This window comes from Cyprinus carpio, chromosome B19, assembly GCF_018340385.1.
Source record: "Cyprinus carpio isolate SPL01 chromosome B19, ASM1834038v1, whole genome shotgun sequence".
Taxonomy (NCBI): domain Eukaryota; kingdom Metazoa; phylum Chordata; class Actinopteri; order Cypriniformes; family Cyprinidae; genus Cyprinus; species Cyprinus carpio.
This window is the reverse complement of record NC_056615.1, coordinates 15,512,936-15,533,695: the sequence shown is the minus strand read 5'-3', so window position 1 is coordinate 15,533,695 and position 20,760 is coordinate 15,512,936. Positions and strand designations below refer to the sequence as shown.

Below are 20,760 nucleotides of genomic sequence, written 5' to 3'. Positions count from 1 at the left end.
AACATGCTAAAGTGACACATACAGAAACACATCACAAATCAAACTCACAGCCAGAGCCGGATCCAGAGAATAAGTCCTCATCGTCGTAAAATCCATCTCCAGAACTCTCATCATCGCTTGATCGAGATATGCGACGATTTGCCTTTTAAAAAAAAAAAAAAAAAAAAAAAAAAGAGAAAAAGTCGTCAAGAAACTTTTGTGCAAATCTACCAGAAGTGGAATGATTTAGCAGTACATTGTTTCAAAACCAATATCAGATTAACTGTGTGTGTGTTCATGTGTATAAGAGCGAAGGGGTCTAGAGTGGGGAGCTGTTTCATCGAGAGGCCTGTTGCTAGGGGCAACACTTGCCTTTAACCCAATTTCTTAAATAGGGATGAAATTTCAGCAGAAAAAGAGCTCTCAACTGTCCTCAGACCCAATGTGTCACATAAACCAGAAAACTGTGGTCATAAAAATACACAAAAACCCTAGTAAAATAAATTCTAAACAAATTAGCAGTTCCCATCAAACAAAAAGTTTAGAGGCTGTTTCTGGCAACAAATGTCCTTTAAAAATATTGAATCTAAGTATAGACAGCAGCCAACGTGTTCAGAGTGATGCTTTCAAAAACAACATTACGTAACACCTAACCATTGGTGTAAAAGCACTACCCCCTCTTCTGAATCATTCTTTGCTCTTGTGGTCGCTTTCCTCCCCCCCCGCTCTCATGATTGGTTGGTCTCCATCCCAGCAACACCCCATAAATACTCAGAACCGTAAACCGTTCCCATGCCCTCCCAGTAATCCCCCATAAACACACAGACTGGCCCCAAAATGCTGTCAGTAATCAGCGTGCACTTAAGCTTAAGAGCATCATACACAAACAGACACACTATTATAACTGTGCCCAGTTTTGTATCTGGTCAAATTACATATTATGCACATTATGTAGCATATATTTATGTGCAATCATGTTTTGCATTGTAAGCATGTGTGATTCACTCTATATAATATGTATCTATAACATTAATCACTAAGATTTCCTTTAATGTTTCTGGAAAGAAGTCACGTATGCTCAGCAAGGCTGCATTACTGATCAAAAATGCAATAAAAAAGTGAAGCTGATTACAATGTTTTGTCATTTATTCCTGTGATGGCAAAGCTATATTTCCTGCAGCCATTCCTCCAGTCTTCAGTATCACAAGATCCGTCAGAAATCATTCTAATATGTTGATTTGGTGCTCAAGAAATATTTCTTATCAACATTGTGCTGCTTAATATTTAGTAGAAAATAAATATTCTTCCATGAAAAGACAGCATTTATTTGAAATCTTAATCTTTTGTAACATTATAAATGTCTTTACTGTCACTTTCGATCAGTGTCTTTCCTGAATAAAAGTATCACTTTCTTTAAAACAACAACAACATCATCATGTTTTTATTAAAATATGTAAATATATTAACAAACACATATTTCCATTACCATTTTGAGGCAAAGAAACAGTTTGAAACGCATCAAGTTTAAACCAGAGATGTATCTCTGTCTTAATGCTCTCATATTCAGATATAGTTATGAGACAAGGAAGGACCTTTAGGGCATTATAATAGCCTGATAAAAAGCACATTTAAATCACCACAATATTCATAGTGCATAATGTTATATTACTTGCAAAATCTTTGTGACTATTTTGACTACAGTACATCAGCCTCTCTAGTGCCAAACACATACTAGCAATCTGAAGCGATTCCAGTTACTATTCTAGCCATTTTATCAACTAAACCAGCTCTAAATAGTGCTATGGATTTGCGCTGATCTTTTTTTAAGCTCAATGTGCATGTGAACACCAGGGAATCAGATCCCACTGTGCCTCAATCTCAACTGCTATTAACCACAGGCCATTCACTAAACGCAATCAGGTCTAATGCGATTTCCTCTCCAACCTGTACAACACTCAGAAATACATGCTGCAGATGCACCGGATCTCCTTTCCAAATCACATATGTCTCTGCAAAACCTGGTGCTCAAGACGCAAGACTAAGCCAGTATGCATATTCGGATAGACTGTGTGTTTGTGTATGTCTGTGTATCCTCCCCTGTAATGGTGGGGTTGGTTTGTGGTGTAATTTGGTCGACGATATGATTAAGGGGTAGATTTGACTCGCACAGCAAGGGTTCTTTCACAAACAGTTTGTGTGTGTGTGTGTGCGTAAAGATAGAGAGGGGGTGTGGATAAAAGCTTTTTAGAGTCAAATATAAATATAACATCCATCCCTCTGGCGGCATATAATGACAAAAAATACACTGTAGGGCTGTGCGATTATGAATTATCAGTTTTCTTTGATACTGAATTTATTATTTTTAATTTTGATTTATAAAATTTGCATTATAATGCTTATTTTGTGCAATGGGTACGTGTAAATCAAATTTCTCTTAGCAGCATAAAATTTATTAAATACAAATGTAACTGTTTTTCTAAAATACTTCTTTGAATAATTATAATATATTTATAATGGAATGCAGTAATTGAAATTTACGTAACCGTGGCAGCCATAAACACAATTTTGATTATGGATTTGTATAATTGTGCAGCTATAATGCATAGAAATGTATATATAAGTATTGTCCTCTCTTTCTCTGCCAAATTTGTGGTGGTTCTTTTCTGGCTTCTTTCCAGAGGAACAGCTGCGAGTATGACTTGAGATAGAGAGAATGTGTGTGAGAGAGAGAGAGAGAGAGAGAGAGAGAGAGAGAGAGAGAGAGAGAGAGAGAGAGAGAGAGAGAGAGAGAGAGAGAGAGAGAGAGAGAGAGAGAGAGAGAGAGAGAGAGAGAGAGAGAGAGAGAGAGAGAGAGAGAGAGAGAGAGAGATCACTCTGTAAGTAAAGTTAAGAGGTGACTTGGTCACTAGGTAATGACCTCATTACCACAGAGTTAGGCATACACAAATATCTGAATGCACATCTACATGTGCCAATTAAAGACAAATATCAAAAAACAAATGCATTACAGCACCTCCACCTATAAAACCTCTGACCCTCAAGTTTAAACTTTGTCTCTTGAAATGCATGTTATATACATGTATGAAGTGGGCAGCTGTTTCTGTGGGACAATCCTTAATCCAACCAGCAAGTGATCCCATAATCCCACGGGATTAGGACCATGTCGGATGCCCATATGGGGAAGACGCTGTGTGTGTCAGTATAAGAGATCCTCCAAAGCATACAAGTATTAAGCATTTATGAAGCGGTGACAAAAACTATCCCTGGTTTAATCAACGAAGTCGGACACATAATCAAATTATTATACATTTTACAAAACTAAAATATTAAATTTGAAATCAGCAACCCTCTTTACTTCATTAATGTGAAATTTTAAATGAAAAAAAAAAGGATATTATTAAAAGAGAAACAATTGTAGGGTGGAGCTATATTTAATTGATCTGGAAATAACTGGGTGGTTAATAGTGACAGGTGTTTGGAGGGGACGGGTTGAAAAATAAAAATCGATTACATAAATATATACAAGAACATGAATAACACTTTTTAAATTTAAGTTAATAACTATTGTTAAAAAACTGTTCTATGTTGTTCTATAGAAATTTGAAAGAGAGAGAAAGGATACATTAAAAAAAGAAAATTTAAAATGTAAAAATTATTGTTCACAATAAAAATGTGTATTAAAGTAAATAAATGCATGAAAATGTTAATTTACGCTCCTTGTAAGAGTCATTTTTTTTTACTCAAACATAAAACAGTGGCTTCTGTGTTAGAAGAGAAATCTGAACTTCGATAATAAACGATTTGCTGGATTGGATGAGCAGTTAAGGCAGTTTTGGCTTGGGTTTTCCAAGTGTTATGTGGGGAAAGTGTCTGGAAAGCTTTCTGCTGAGAAGTTGCCATGGAAACACTTTCATGGTATATTATCCGAGTCATGACCGCTCTTCCCACACGACAGCGAGCCTAAAACATCCGGAATCACTGCTGTCTGGGATAACAGGGTAAAACAGGGTTAACTCGCGGCAGCATGTGCGTAACATGACTGATGTCACACAGACTTGTAATAAACTCAAAAGTGCAGATCAAGTGATTTGAGTGTGCAGCGTTTGTGAAGTTTAAAGGATGGTATTGTGCGTGTATTTGTGTGTCCGTGTGTGTCTGGGTGAATGAACTCTTTCTCCTCAAGCAGATGGGGCTTCCTGTGGATCATAACTTCTCTTGTGTTTCTAAGAAACTTTTCAAAGGAGCTAAAAAATGCAGCCAGGGGCTAGGGAATGGCTTGCCTTTGTGAGTATGTGGGTGTGCATGTAAATGGCGAGTGTGTGTGGCCAGTCTTTGTGATTATGAACAGTCCTCCCCCTATCCCAGAATCCCCTGCTGTTCTCAGTGTGTGTGTGTGTCTGAACTTCTGTATGTGCCCGGAGATCCTCATTTCCCATATCTTTGGGGACAATCTCAATTTTGGCGCACAAATAAAAAGGAGGAGAAGGTACATAGAACTGAGGGAATGAGAGCGACGGCAGGTTTTCTAGAATAGCAGTCCCTGAAAGTGCAATAGGAGCATTTCTGGACTATTATGGAGAGTTGTTGCTCAGTAACAGCATACCTGACTTGAGTACAGAAGTGGATGAGAAACACTGTGGAAATTTGGTCCACTGTCAAGTATTTAATAGCATCTACCTCCATTACAGAATCACACTTACCAATCAAAGGATTGCGCATTTTATGTAATGAGATCATCATTTAGGAAACAATATTATATCCGTTTTGTTTGTTTTTTGCATAAAGTTAAACTTTATGTCCTGCTACAATCAGTTAATGGCTCAACATGTCTTTAAAGGTGAGTAAAATCAACAGATGGAGTTTTGTTCTCAAAAGCAAACATTCAAACAAACAGGTAAGCAATGGAAACGGTCACGTGGACACCTATACTCTACAAAACTGTCACTGGGGCGGTACCCTAGTTAGGTACAAGAGTTAAAAAAAAATTACCACTAAATGGTACACAGGCCTATTAATACTTTAAAAGTACGTATTAGTGCCTTTATAAAAGGTACCACACAAGTGACTGCTTTGTATCTTATTTCTGAGAGATAAACACTGCATTGTATTCCATGTGTGTACAGGTGTGTACAGGGTTGGCAGGCATTTTCTCATCTTCCATCTATGAATTTATAGATGAAGTGAAGCAGATGGATCTACTATTCAAAAGTTTGGCATCTGAAACTTCTTTTTTTGAAAGAAATAATTTTATTCAGCAAGAATGCATTATATTAGGGGTGTACTCAAATAGTTGAATGTTCGAACATTCGCCCTGTATTTATTATTCGCAAAAAATAAAAAAAATACTCTGTGTTGCTTTGCTGGCTGTAAATGCAGGAATCCGTTATAAATCCTATAAACATGCAAACTAAGTCAGTTATAACTAAATGCACTGGGTGGCGCTGTGGATCGCGTTCACAAGTTAATTGTATTTGATCACAGAATGTCATCTAGGGATGGGCGATACCACTTATTTTGTTTTTGATATGATACCGATACTTTTAATGGCCAGTATCGTCGATATAGATATCAATACGATACTTCTAATCTGAAGTTTTAGATTATGAAATTTATTAAATTATTAAAGGGGTCATATGATGTTGCTAAAAAGAACATTATTTTGTGTATTTGGTGTAATGAAAGGTGTTTATGCAGTTTAAGGTAAAAAAAAAAAACACATTATTTTCCACATACTATACATTATTGTTTCTCCTCTATGCCCCGCCTTCTGAAACACTTCGATTTGTACAAGGCTTTTACAACAGCTGTATTTCCTCAGCGACCAGCACGGATCAGCCCCAGGCATGATGAAGCGAATATCATCCTCTTTTGGAAGGCCAAACAAAGTAGTTTCGCATTCACAGTGAAACACACAGCGTCTATACGACATGGCGGCAGCAACAATAATACAACGAGAATAAAAGGTACGCCTTCTTTCTTTGCGTGAACATCTGGGCGGCGTTATGCAAATCTTCCCAAACAGTGACGTAGAGATGTGGGGGCGTGTAAGAACGAGATGTTTTATGGGGGCGTGGACTTTTTTAAAGAATATCTCTTTGGATTTGAGACTTTAGTCTTAGCAACTTTACAGATCTTCTTTATTCACCAAGAGCTTGTAACACCCATAGACTGTATAAAAACATGGACGTAGTGTCCGTGACATCACCCATAGATTCCTCAAGAGCGGTTTTGAAGCTCAATGTGTGCGGAGCGGGCCGTCGCCATCTTGGCAGCGCGCAAAATTAGCTATATAGACCAAAATCATTTTTTTGCATCAGGCTGTAAACATGCTGTAAAGTTGGGCATTTTAACATGGGGAGTCTATGGGACTGACACGCTTTTGCAGCCAGTCGATGAATTACAGTTTTAGTCCCTTCCTTATTGGCTTCACGAGAAAGAGTGCGAGGTTGCCGCTCTGTAACACCCCAAAGAGAAAGGAAATTTTGAAATCGCATCATATCACCCCTTTAAATTACTAAGAGTACAATGGGTAATAATACCTATTTAACTTTATATTTGAAATGCATTTTAACATTGGATATGCCTTAATTGAAACTTATTAGGTTATATTTTTGTTTACACAAGGTTAAAATATGTTTACTGTAGTGGTAACCATGGAAATCTACAAATACTATAGTTAAACTATGGTAACTTTAGGAAAACCATGGTTCATTGTCATAAGGGACACAATTATTTGCTAACATAGGTTATTCGTCCAATTTAATGTATATTGTATGCATAATTTTTTGTTAAACAAAATCACTGGTAAATAAAAACACCTTAGTATCGATATTTTTTATTTGAGTATCAATACTCGCATTAGAATCGACATATCATTACTTCAGGATTGATTCGCCCATCCCTAATGTCCTCGTCTGCATCACGAAGTTTGGAATTATTACTCAAAATGATCTAACTAAATGATCTTTTAAAATATTTAATTACTCTTGATTAAATGAATCAGTGAAACTGATAACATTATATCATAATATAACCACTACAATGAGAAATTGCATGAACTGAAGAAAGACAGATGTCCATCACTGCATTCACGACTGCAGGTAAGCGCAGCTGTACCCTGAGTGGGCCGAGAAGAGAGCTTATGATTGCCAAATGATCTTGTGACATATGCTTCCTTTAAGTTTCCTCGAGGGAGAGTGGTTGAAGAACAGAAAACAAAAAGCGCTAAAAGGATCATTGCTTAGCACACCGTTATCTTTGCGTCTCTGGAAGGTCTGTCAAGCCTATTCATCTGAGAATGTGCATATTTGATATAACGTAACATTTGTCAAATAATGTTGTGTATAATGCCTAATCAAGCTTGAGTCAGAAATAGTGCCAAAACTTGACGTTTTTCTCGTTAAAGGTCATTTAAATAAACAAATATTCAAATATGAGCACAAATATTCGAATACAATATTTTAAAAAAATGTCCATTCCTGCATTTTATTGATTAAAAGTGACAGTAAAGACATTTATAAAGCAACAAAAGATTGCTATTTCAATTAAGCATTGCAGCCTCGGTGAGCATAAGAAAAAAATTCTTACCAACCCCCAAATTTGAATGGTGTGTGTATATATATATATATATATATATATATATATAATATATATATATATATATATATATATATATATATATATATATATATATATATATATATATATATATATATATATATACACACATGGCATACAATGATTTTGCAATGTGGAAAGATAAAAAAAGAAGTGGATATCATTCAAATCCAGTTGTTACACCATCAAAGATTATGTTACATGTCATTTAGTGACATACAGTACAGTAATTGCAGGGACTATCCTGCACGAGTAACTTGAGGTTACAAGTCTTACTTAAGGTCGCAGTAATGACAGGGCATCTGTCTGACGCTCCATTTCAGAATCCCTGAGCTTTGGGTTGCCAGCCCACATCATTAACCTCTACTCAACCATCATGTGATGTGCGCATCTGTGCATGTGCATTATAAATGAAAGTCACATTTGCTTCAGAATGAGACTCATCTGACCAGAATTCATCTCAGGGTTATCATCGCCCATTAAAAACATCAGGTTAAAGCAGGAATGCAGTTTCCCGTCACACGCTCCTTCCTTTTCAACACAAAAAAAATAAAAGTGAAGTGTATGGAATGTGTGTAGTTAAAGGAGTGCAAATATACAGCGAATGCGATCACGAATGCAGTGGACTTTCTCAACGTTATCTCACTCTCCACAGGCCTCCAGACTAAATGACCCCTGAAACAAAACATTCAAATACCATTTATTGCAACAAAACTTTTGTGAATATGTCGGTAATTAGCAAGCCTCGCAAAGCTAAAGAGAAAAGACTAATGGCCCATTCACACCAAGGATGATAACTATAATGATAACGATAAAGATCTGGTTTTTAAAATCATTTGAATAGTCCACTACAACCATAATGATAATGGCACAGAGGAACAATATCATTGAAATCACTTTCAGAACATTTTTTCCAGCTGAAGAACAATAAAAACACTGACAGCGTGTCAGAATCAATCTTGAGCCGTCATAACTATAGCATGCTCTTATTATAAACAGAATGCTGAAATAGTTATTGTTTTAGCTATCATTCTTAGTGTGAACGGGCCTTAACAATAGATATCTTTTCAGTTTTAATCAGACTGGACTTAAAATGACTCAGTGGTTCAGTGAGTCGAACTAAAAATTAAACTGATTCATTAAAAGGAACTTGCTCATATGATCCTGATTCACCCAAAACAATTTTTTCTAGTCCGATTTAAGCAACCATTTTAGCCCCGGACTGGAGCTCTGCTGTAGGGACATCTCTCTCTCTCTCTCTGTAATCTTTAGTGACTGTGTTTAACTCTCTCTCTCCTTCTCGGTCTGCGTGTCAGTTTGCTCTACCTCCAGCAGGTGATTCTGCTGTAATCTTTCATCCCTACACTTGTGGATTAGCAGCAGCAGCATAATCTGCTTTCCAGCACATCTGCCCAAGCGGACGCGTATCTCACTTAACTCATATCGATCAATATCACTTTCCATGCACAACATGATAAGTGAGGAGATTAGCAGGAAGGAACGGAGAGAAAAATAGATTGACTGAGGCAGCTGATTCTGGTCTTCTCCATCCGTCTCCCTCTCTCGCTTTCACACTCCACCTGCTTTTACAAATGCATGAAATAACAGGCAGCTATTTAACACGTTTGCAGCGTGTCTTCAATGAGAATTTAGCATGCATCCATTTGTTCCCTCTGGAAAGTTTATCTGGGGTTATACTGAAAATCACTGCACGGGAAAAACAGTGTGCACTCAGCTTGACAGTCACATTTTTCCAAACACAACTGCTCTTATTACTGACATGTCAAAGTATAATCATACCTTAGGTAATTGCAATTATTCACAAATAGCGGTGATATTCTGAGACACTGTGACATTCATTTATTCTTATAAATTAGATGGAGACACAGCATGAGCATTTGTGTGACAATATACTGTAAAAACTACATAGACTGATAAATCTGCCAGCATGCGGCTTTTTTGGCATCATCTACACTACCTATGAAATTATTTCCCAAGTTTACTGTTTTTATCATCAAATAAATGCAGCTTTGGTAAGCATGAGAGATGTTATGCAGAAGCATAAAACTAAAATCTTACCGACTCTAAACTCAAGTCAAGAAAAAAGTGTGTCAAATATCAGATCTGTGCATAAGTTTTCATGTAAATGTCTACATCTGCCACTGTGCCATCTCTAGACTTTTATGTTATGGTTCTTGTTTCTGTTCCTGTAACACTATTCCTAGCTGGATCAGTTCAGTGGTTTTAATAAGCCTTCTACAATGAAATGAACAAAAGTTATCCCTAAAAACAAACTGTACAGTTCATTTTAATTGCAGGCTTCCTTCTTTTTCGCTGTGGCATTGGAAGTTTTTAATGTTATATTGCTGGTCAGCACTTTGGTTATTTTAACTGTGCTCTATAAATGAACTTTACTGACACATTTATTCCACTGACAGTAAAGCTGTGACAGCCAGAGGACCTTCATTTTAGCTACAGTCATGGCAATATCAGCTGTACTATCATTCAGTGTTTGTGGCAATGACAGCGTAGCACTGATCTTGGCCTAAGCCCTTGACTTGGAGGCCAAATGAAGGGGGAGGTGCAAGCGTGAGCCTTGACATCACGTTTGAGTCAGAATCCATCAACTCCATTATATCTGTAGTGAACCTGACATCCAGCAGATTGTTGATGATTCAGGCCGTGGCCTTCTACTGTCAGACCACTGAGACAAGATCAGCCATTAATCGAGCTGTTGACCCAAAAACAGAAATTCTTATTTTGTCTGAACAAATTGTAAAAATGCAAGCATAATCATGAATTAATCGTCCATAATATAATCAATAACACACTTAGAAAATAATGTGAATTGGTTTAGTGACTTGCAAAATCAAAGCAACATACCTTAAATTAATAATGAAAATTACATCCTTTGTGTTCAATGGGGAAAAAAAGACATGTCAATATTCCTTTACACACATAATGGAGACGTGCATACAATATTAATGTAATTTCAAAAAGAAAAACAGTTTAAAATGTTTATTTTTATATCTCCACCATTTATTTGTAATATCACAGTTCTTGTGCAGAAACTGAAATATCTGTTATTTACAGGGTCTCTCTCTTAGTCATTCTCCACACTTGACAGAAGTCTGCATTTCATCAGCTGTGTGTGTGTGTTTGTGTATGCCAGATCCCTCTTATCAAATACTCAAGAATCTGGCTGAGCAGCGCAGAATCTCTTCAGCCAACATTCTGACATTATCACATTTTTTAAAACAACTTCACAATCATGTCAGTGGTACAGATTATAATGCTTGTTTTTGTCAAAATCTGATGGATAAATACAAAGTATAGCATTCTCTCTCCCATCACAAAAACAACCTACACTGGTTGTTCAGTAAAGTGTGCAATAATGCTGTGCATTACATCATCTTGTACTGCAGTATGCATTGAGAAGTCAGTGCACATCTTTTGACTAAAGATTGGTACTGAAATTAATCATCTTTGTATGCAGGCCACAGTCACAGCTAATGGAAATTGAAGGGCTACATGTTTAAAAAAAAAAGTTTTGGTGATTTTAAAAGGATACTCCACCCCAAAATGAAAAAATTTGTCATTAATCACTTACCTCCATGTCGTTCCAAACCTGAAAAAGCTTTGTTCGTCTTCCGAACACAATTTAGATATTTTGGATGAAAACCGGGAGGCTTGTGACTGACCCATAGACTGCCAAGTAAAATACACTGTCAAGGTCCAGAAAAAAGTATAAAAAGTATAAAAAGTATCGTCAGAATAGTCAGCCACGCCACAAGGATATGCTTTCTACGTGTATTTACCCTTTGATTTGAAAGAAAACAGCGCATCCTTGTGGCGCAGCTGACACAGAAGAGCGTACACTGCCTGCATTCAGCTCATATTCTCCAAAATGGCACTACGGTGTGCAGAGAGACACAGAGGAGACGAATGGTTGAATAAAGCTGTTATTTTTGTTTTCTTCACGTACAAAAAGTATTGTCATTGCTTTATAACGTTACGGTTGAACCTAGGGCTGGACAATATAGAGCCGTAGTTTACTGACAAGCTACGCTATATCGAGTTCATTATCAAAGGCGATTCATCTTCAATAATGAACTCGATATAGCGTAGCTTCTCAGTGAACTACGGCACTGTGTATTAACTGCAGCTCCATTTGAAAGCAGGTGATGGGGATTTACCGTTAATCATGGCTTTACTGACGAGATGCGCATGATCATATCGTTCGATATATTGTCCAGCCCTAGTTGAACCACTGATAGCAGATGGACTATTCTGAAGATGTATTTCATACTTTTCTGGATCCTGACAAAGTAATTTACTTGACAGTCAATGGGACAGTCACAAGCCTCCCGGTTTTCATCCAAAATATCTTAAATTGTGTTCCGAAGACGAACAAAGCTTTTATGAGGTAATGAACCTTTGACATGGGGGTAAGTGATTAATGACAAAATTTTAATTTTGGGGTGGAGTAACCCTTTAATGTTAAATAAAACGTTATGGTTTCTATAGAAGATATTCTGACTGTTTCTATAGAAACCGGGACTTCTAACGGCAGCTGGAGTGACGCTCTGACTTTACCGATTAGCGATTGGCTCTTTTGCTCAGAATTCGGGGCTCTGTTCGATAGAGCGGCCATATTGAGCATGGCATTTTTCCCCATTCAAAACTATACGAGTGACACGTATTGTGTATTCTATTCTCTTTGACTGCACCTACTGTAGGAAGATGTTCTGGTTATTGAGTTGCAAAGACACACCGTTAATTTGCACATCAATGTGCACAAATCTTTCAGCTCCGTCACTCAAACAAGTCTTTGAGCTTCAAAAACGGGCAACTGTTGAGTGATTAAGCTTCAGTAGAGGTTATACTGAAGGTGAGGATGACCTTTTGTGCACGTTTGCACATGCAGGCTGAGAAACAAAGACAATGCAAATGGATTAAGCGATGCACAGTGTTAAATCCTCAAAGATGTGTGCTGACAGTTTACTTTATGCGTGTGCTTTCACACACATTTTTGTCTTTTGGCTGCAGGCTCATTTTTTTCTTTGTCTCTTATCTGGGAGTTTTTACTTTGTATAAATAAATCCCTAAAATAAAGCGTGTGTGAATAATAAATATTTTAAAACTATTATCTCAATGTTTGGCGTCAGTTCGGCTATGCAGAGTCATATTATATAACATAAATCCACTGGAACTAAAACCCCCTAAAGAATCATTCAGTCAGACTGACTATGATGATGTGGATAAATACTTCAAAGCAGAACTTTGAACTATTTAAATAAGCTAAATTGCAAGAGTCACTAATACAGTTTTATATGTGTATATCTGCAGTTCACACTCACACATTTTTTGTCATCCACCATGGGGACTGACTACTAAATAATGTAAAGTCCCTCTTGCCAGGAAATCCCTTCAGACATACCACACGCATATAGGTTATGTTCACACAGCAGCAGAATACAGTTATCAGTCCCGCTTTGAAGCTAAATATGATTTAGTTCACACATGCACTATCATTTAAAAGTTGGCCAGTAAAATTTTTGAATGTCTTTTATGCTCACAGAGCATTTATTTGATCAAAAATATAGTTATTACATTTCAAAACAACTGTTTTCTGTTAGAATATATTTAAATGTAATTTATTCCTATGATGGCAAAGCTGAATTTTCAGCAGTCATTACTCCAGTCTTCAGAAATTATTCTAATATGCTTATTTGGTGTTCAAAAACATCATCAATGTCAGCAATATCAGCATTTATTTGAAATAGAAAACATTTGTAACATTATAAATGTCTTTACTGAATGCATTTTTCCCCAAATTGTACTGTCCCAACATGTGAACGGTATCATGTTTTAGTTTTAAACGAGTGTGATAAAAGCATTCTGAACCGATTCTCTTAAGTTTTCAGGACTCATTTGTCTTGTGTACGCTTTGCATTTTTTCACGGTAACTCACAGAGATGCAAACATAAGCTGCACGCTTTCAGAAAGTTTTAAATCCCGTCACTGCATTTCCAACCAAGCCTCTCTCATCAGTTTTGTGGTCTGGACGTGACAAATCCTGTGCTCTACACTGTTTTTTTTTTTTCTTCCAAAAAGCACTTGTCGGTTAATTAAGATTGAACAGATGAGGTCATGCCTTCACTGGACTCATTTATTAACTGACGTCATTTTCACTGTGATAACACTTTCTGGAGTGATGGTCTCACAGCCATACACACGTCCATATTCTCTCTGCACACAAACTTTGTGTGCAGCTACAAATAATGTTGTCAGCAGAATGGTAAAACGCTTGCGATGTTTCTCTTATGTAAGCCGCTTTGGATTAAAAGCATCTGCTAACTGCCTAAATGTAAACGTATATGTAAACAAATGCTATATTTTTTCACAAGGCCATCTCATTAAATGCATGAATGCGTGCTCTCAAATGAATGAAAGCACTTACTTCAACGCAGTTTATCATTTGTCTTTATAATAAACGCAAATCTTGTTGATTAATGGCCTGCACATCGCATCTGACACGCTCCGCCAGCGTTATCGAAATATTACTCATTCTTAATTAACTCCAGGGCTGTTTTAACATTCTATAGACGCTCGTCTGGCCCTCACCTCGCCCCACCCTGCTACTGGAAAGTTAATGACATTCCAGATGTCCCCGGAGCAGACGGCCACGCCCCCATTTTCTCGTTAACCCAATTATCCTCGTGGATCTCCACGGAAACGTGTCACTACCCCAACCCCTTCCCCAAGCAAGAGGCCATGAGAACATCTGCAGAACAAACAAACAGACAGGGAAGGAGGAGTAGGAGGAAAAGGAAGGACACATGCGCATAAACACGTTTTCTCCGGGCAAGGGCTGTCCTGTTTGGCTACAATAGCTGTATTCATATTTATAGAGCGGCTTGGTGAGGGATCTTAAAACTCATTTTGGTTTTGGAACGCCTCCTACCAATGCTCTCTAATTTAGGCTCTTATTATAGCATGGCGCACGCAAGCACACAGAAATTTGGGACAGAAATGCACTCGTCATTTTTGAGCGGGAAAGACATTCAATCATGCTGTGGCTTTTCCTGAGATACCGATCGCAACTGCCATTTGCACATCTAAAACCACACCCGTAAAAAACATTACACTCCAGCCCGTTATAAACGCACCAATGCCCACACATCCGACTGTAAAATAGTTTACGTGTCCCTTTCCTCCTAGCCAGTCTCTCTCTCTCTCCCTCAGGTATGGAGTGATTTCCCCTCCCCCACCAGACTGCCGGAGCCGCATCTTAATTAGCGAGGGAGACCGAGAGAGAGAGACAGAATGAAAAAGAGCAAGCAGGGAAAGAGAAAAAGGGTGAATGACAGAATGAGAAGGGAGAGACCAGAGATATGGCAGTGACGGAGATGTGCTCTGCCGTTGTCATGGTGACACTGTGGAGAACAGGTAGAGGTACACAGTCTCCTGGGAAAGAGCAACGAGCCCTGATAGTCTCCACCTTTCTCCCTCCCGCTTTCTGTTTCCACCTCTCTCAGCAATTCATCCCTCTCTCTTTTCTCTTTGCGTGGCTATACGAGCTCTGGTCCTAAAATGGGTTTCTACAGTACAGCATCATAGCTTGTAATATTCAATCACAGCATGTTCTTCCTACTGCCTCACAGGTCAAGGTGTGAAAGGAATATTCCAGGTTCGATATGGGTGAACAACAGAATGAGATCCAATCATTGCCAGCATAAATATAATATTGAATCATCCCTATTTTTTCTTTTTAAAAAAAGCAGAAATCTTTACACTCTTTATGTGGTTCATGGTGAAACTCCATAGGTGTAATATTTACCTTGCAATACCCATGTCATTATACACATTTTTATCCTGGTATATAGAGTGTGTGCGTGTACACATGTACACACATACACATTTATTTTATATATATATTTTTTTTCCATTCGTTCTCTAAGGTTTAGCCAATTGTATGTAGTTGGTGTTGCTGTTTTATTTTCCTGTATGCATGTTACTATTTCATTTATGCCGCATATAGCAAAACTGATTTTAAAACTGAATAAGCTTAAATAGCAGGAATCAAGGTTATAGTGATGCATTTTCAAGGAAAGTAAATGGTGCTCATTTTTGGAGGATTAAAAAGTTGAAATGTGAAGCTTACAGTTTTACATCTGTAAAACGTATGTATTATTCGAGCTGTAAAGCTGAAAAGTTTGTTAAGCTGTAAGTCATTTATATAGTAATTTTAAGGTTTAAGATTTTATATCCAGTAAAACCAAATATAATTTTACACAGAAGAGGTTAGGAAGCGATTTTTTCCACACTAAAATTATGTTAACAGTCATGTTGTTTACGCCTTGTGGCTTTACTGTTTCTTGCACATACAGATTAGTGCTATTCCTTTGAGAGCACCTCACTGCAACAGATTTCTGCTTTTTTAAAGAAAGCAAAGGCGAGGCAAAATTATTATTTGTGGTAATCAACATGTCACAAAAACCTCAATTACATTCCTTCAGATTAATCCACAAGTGCTTTTTTTCCAACTGAATGAATGAACGACACTCTCACATTGCAATGATTTGACCCAGATTTCACCTACCCGCATCCATCATCTTCAGGTTATCGGGCAGGAGGCGGCTGATGGATGTGAGGAGGTCAAAGGGAGGTGAGCGTGATGTGGCTCATTTAGTTTATGTGAAGCAGGTGGGCTGATAAGGTGAACCTCCTCGGCTGACACCTCTAAATTAAACGATTTCACACCAGAACACAGTGCCATTTGGTGGATCCGATAAGGTTTTCTTTTCTTTAGTGACACTAAGTGTCAGCTGGAAGCCTTGGGAAATGCGCTTATTATGTCAACATGGAATTACCACAGTGTTTGTTGCCAGAGTGTGGCTAGTACTGAGATTTGCTTGGAGAAATTTAGAGTGGTCAGATGTTAAACATTTGGACTGGCTTTAAATAAAAGTGTCTGAGAACATCCTTTGCCAAAATAGGAACAAATTCAACATTCAAATTTATATGCAGAACTTGCTTTAGAGAACTGACAAGCTTTATTAGATGCTTTTTATGTAGGAAAAAGCAACATATGAGGCTGTTCACATAGATTATGTTTTTGCATTTAAAACTGGGAAATGTAGGGAAGTGGATTGAGGAAAAAACACGAGATCTAGAGACGGGTTCATTAAAAGTCAAACTACTTTAAACTTGAGCAGCGCATTTTTAAAACACTGTATCATGCGTGTCAAGACATGAGACACGATCACCACAGTCAAACACGTCCGTCTAGTGCATGTATGTTTATGTAGCATGTTAACGGCAGAATGGAACTGAAAAACGAGTTCTGTGAGAATGACATCTGACATTTTTATAAATATCACTATTGACGTAAACTACATTTACATGCCAAATTGTAACTGAGCTACACTGGGGTTTTGGGATTTTCCGATTAACATGTTTACATGCTTGACAGTACTGAGCTACAATCACATTATTAGACTAACAGACCTAGAAACCTGTAGTGGAGAAATTTGACTCAGACTAAAGTGTTTAAGTCACATTTAATTGCTTAAGAACCAACTGAAATCAAATGTTTGTGTTAAAATAACTCTATCACATTTGTCTCTTGAGAAAAAAAAAAAAATCTTGTTTTACAATTCCCGAAGATCTGTGTGTCACACTGTGCTCAGATTTCCAAGAAACCAAAAGTTTGAATAGATTTCAAAACGAAGTCAAACGTTTCTCTTTAAATTCTTCCAAAACCAAACGATCCCTGTTGTGCAACTGGATTTTAGTCAGGTGTGTCATAACTGCCGACTGTTTTTGCTGAAATCCCTCCCTCTTATGTTGAAGGTCAGAGGCCTGCCCCAACAACCTGATCATTCTGATCATTTCAAACGGGAAAGAAACTGACTTTCAGACTGTAGGGTGATTATCTCAGCAGGGTTCTGGGTCGCGGGGCTGTTAACACCCAGCTGCCGAGAGACACAGCCGAATGCACTGGCACTCAGATTATTCAGCAACTGGAAACCAGCTACTGAAATGCTGCCTTTACTGTATGTCAACGACTGTATCATTTGTGACAAATTTGAGAAATGTTCTTTATTTTCATGACTTCCTTCTATGGATCACAAAAGGAGATATTTAGAAAAATATCTCTGTATTTTTTGCACATACAATGGAAACCAGTGGCGTCTAATATTGTTTTGGATTCTTTTGACTTGCATTGTTTAGACAGAAACAGCTGAAAAATTCTCCCAAAAATCTTCCTTTCTGTTCCGCAACAGAAAACCATACATGTTTGGAAGGACACGAGGGTGATTAAATGATGTTGCATAAACCATACACTTTGGCTCCAATCCCATATTGGTTTATTCTCCCAAGCAATGCTAATCCTCCTCACAGGCCACACAGACTTTGAGCGAGGCATGTCACAAACAAAACTTTAAAACACTGTCTAGCACTTGCAAGTCCTTTATACAGTGAGAAAGTCAGCAGCAGAAACTTCCTGTGTCAAATTGCTTTACACATTCCTCTCCACTCATTTTCTCCTCCTCATCTCCCTCCCTCTCTATGGTTGTCTTTGTCGTCTACAGCACAAAACACTGATTCAGTGCTGAACCCAGGAGTCCAACATGATCCTTTAAAATGCACACATACACGCTCAACTCTCAAGAGCGGATGTGTTACCATGAGCTCAATTCCCAGATCTAAATTAAACTCCATCTCTGGCGCACAAAGCCAGAAAGGATATGACACCACTGACCTGATCCACATGACACTTCCGTTTGAAGTGGCCACAACAACTCAACCAATCATGCACTATACTACAAGTGTGTTGATTCATTTTGAGTGGGCAAGATGGGTATGAAATAAACACACGCCACCAGCTAAATTTGGGTATTTTTTGCATGGTAGCGTGTAATCTGGCTCATCAGCTACCCCATTGTGACTTGTGACATCTCAGTTTGACACTTGGCAAGAAAAACGGTTGCTTAGACGCAAAGACACACAAGTGCTCTGAGTAAACTTGCTTCAAATCTACACTGTGATTTGCTTAAAGTGAATGAAAACAATGCAAGTTCACTTGTTTGTTGCTAACTTAAGGACTCTGTATAACCTGGTTTTCCAAAAAAGAAAAAAAAGTCAGCTGAATGAGATCTAAGTTTAAGTTTCAAGGTCATGAGGGCAAAGAATGTCATTTTAACCCATTTAAAAGTCTTTGCACGTATGTTTACATATATGGTGGGTTAACTTTTATATCTAGATTGGAAAAATAAAAATGCCTGTAAAACTGAGCATTCATAAACTACTGTGGGCAAAAAAAAACTAAAGTTTATTTCATGCAACCAATTTACAATTATGGTCGATAATAGAGTCCTCAATAGAGTGCAACATTCTCCTAATGTAGATAAAGTGAAAAACTCCACAAGGTTTGTATTTCTTAATTGATTATTAAAGCCTGTCAGTATAGTCTTTGTCACTACTTCTTTGCTTCAAATCAAAGTTTGTAATGTTGTAATTCACCTTGTAGCTGGCTGGTTTAGTAAATGGCTTAAACAGATCTTTTTAAAATATCCCTGTAGGAAAAATACTTCTGGAACCAAGCCACTGAAAAAGTGGACGGGCCCTGTTGCATTCTGTAGTGTTTGCGACCACCAGTGTGTTATTATTACCAGTCAGTTGTTAAAAAGAAGGGCTTTGGACTCGACACAAGTGCTCAGTAACAAAAATCATAGCATCCCTAGTAAATACTTTACTGAGAGCTATGTTCTGATTTTCTTAAAGGATTTCATCATAACGCATTTCCTCGCGCGCACAGCTCAAAGGTAAACACACGTCTCGAGGTGGATCCTGTGTTGCGCTTTTCGAATTCTCAAGAGCACATCATATAAACGACTTAAACGTAAGAAATAAGAAAAAACGTGAATGATTCCGATCCCCTTCTGAATCTGGGTTCATCTCTCGCGCGCCGCGAAGCCCAATGACGTCATCCCCCCGCAGCCTGCCGCCCCTCCACACCCCGCTCACCCCACCTCCGGCCATCTCCGGCCAAAATCACCCGCCGAACGGCGACAGCCAACACCTCCGGTACAACCCCATTATAATGCAGCCCTGCTGTAATTACCGACCATGTCTGAAACCCACCGACCCCTCCTGACCACAAAGAGAACCTGCGTGTGGAGGGACCACCGACAGGCAAACATGAGGGACAAAGGGCTTGCAATTAAACCCTAATTAGATGCGACGCGTTAACTATAGTTTTTCCGGACACGCGCGCACACACACACGCACGCACCCCAGCTTCTTCTCGCCAGTGTAATCAGACAAGCGACTAACGGTGCGTCCCTGACCCACAACATCTACACACACCCACCTACCCACCCACATCCAGCCCAAAATGGCCAAACAAGGCAAAGGTGCCCAGGAGAAATCCGCACGGTTGTGGCTGGCTCGTAGGTCCCAGCTCAGAGCTTTCTCCAGCCCATTCGGAGCGCTCCCCAGGCCGCCAGAGACGCGCTGTCTGCGGTCAGCCGAGAGAATGTGGGTCGCGTCCAAGATTTACAACCGAGCAGCACACGGCTACCGTCGCCTAATTAATGACCTTACAATTCACACTCTCTCATAAAGATTAACGCAAGCATACACGAACATAATTCCGAATGTGAACGTTGGGCATGTTGTGAGCGCGTGTGACCCGCGGTAAATCGCCCTCTCGTAACAATGGATCACAATAGAGTGTCATTCTTACCAGGGCAGTCTGCGCCAGCAGCAGCAGCGCCAGCGCCATCCAGCACGGGAGCTTCATGGTGCTCCGAACGCAGCAAAACACGGGGCTCCCGCTCTCGTCTCCGCGCTCCTCTTCAAGGGACTAGGTAGGAGTAAACCTTTCGTTGTCGGTATCCAACTTCAGGGCAGGCGCTTGCGTCGGCACATCCGTTTCGCGTCGGCACGGTCAAATCCCCGCAAAACCACGCGAAGACCGAGGAGGAGCAGCTCGTATGATTTCCTCCTCTCTGATCTGACTTGAGTGGCTGAGACCTGATGGATATGGAAGCAGGGAAGACCAGAACTCCTCTCTCTCCTTCTCTTTTCTACGCTATGGCGTGTGTGAGAGGAGGACGGGCATTGGGTGGATTTTCCTCGTGCGGCTGAGGA

General features: G+C 38.8%; 1 protein-coding gene across 1 annotated transcript in view; it reads right to left on the bottom strand.

Annotated features, from left to right (window-relative positions):
- Nucleotides 1-20,757, bottom strand: part of LOC109110959 (syndecan-3-like) — a 30,311-nt gene extending 9,554 nt beyond the window's left edge. The window contains exons 1-2 of the mRNA XM_042745306.1: nucleotides 20,354-20,757; nucleotides 49-142 (exon numbers count right to left, since the gene is read on the bottom strand). Of these exons, the coding sequence (XP_042601240.1) occupies nucleotides 49-142; nucleotides 20,354-20,410 (151 nt within the window). The 5' untranslated portion in view covers nucleotides 20,411-20,757. The remainder of the gene's footprint in view (nucleotides 1-48; nucleotides 143-20,353) is intronic.
- Between the last annotated feature and the right edge of the window lie 3 nt (nucleotides 20,758-20,760).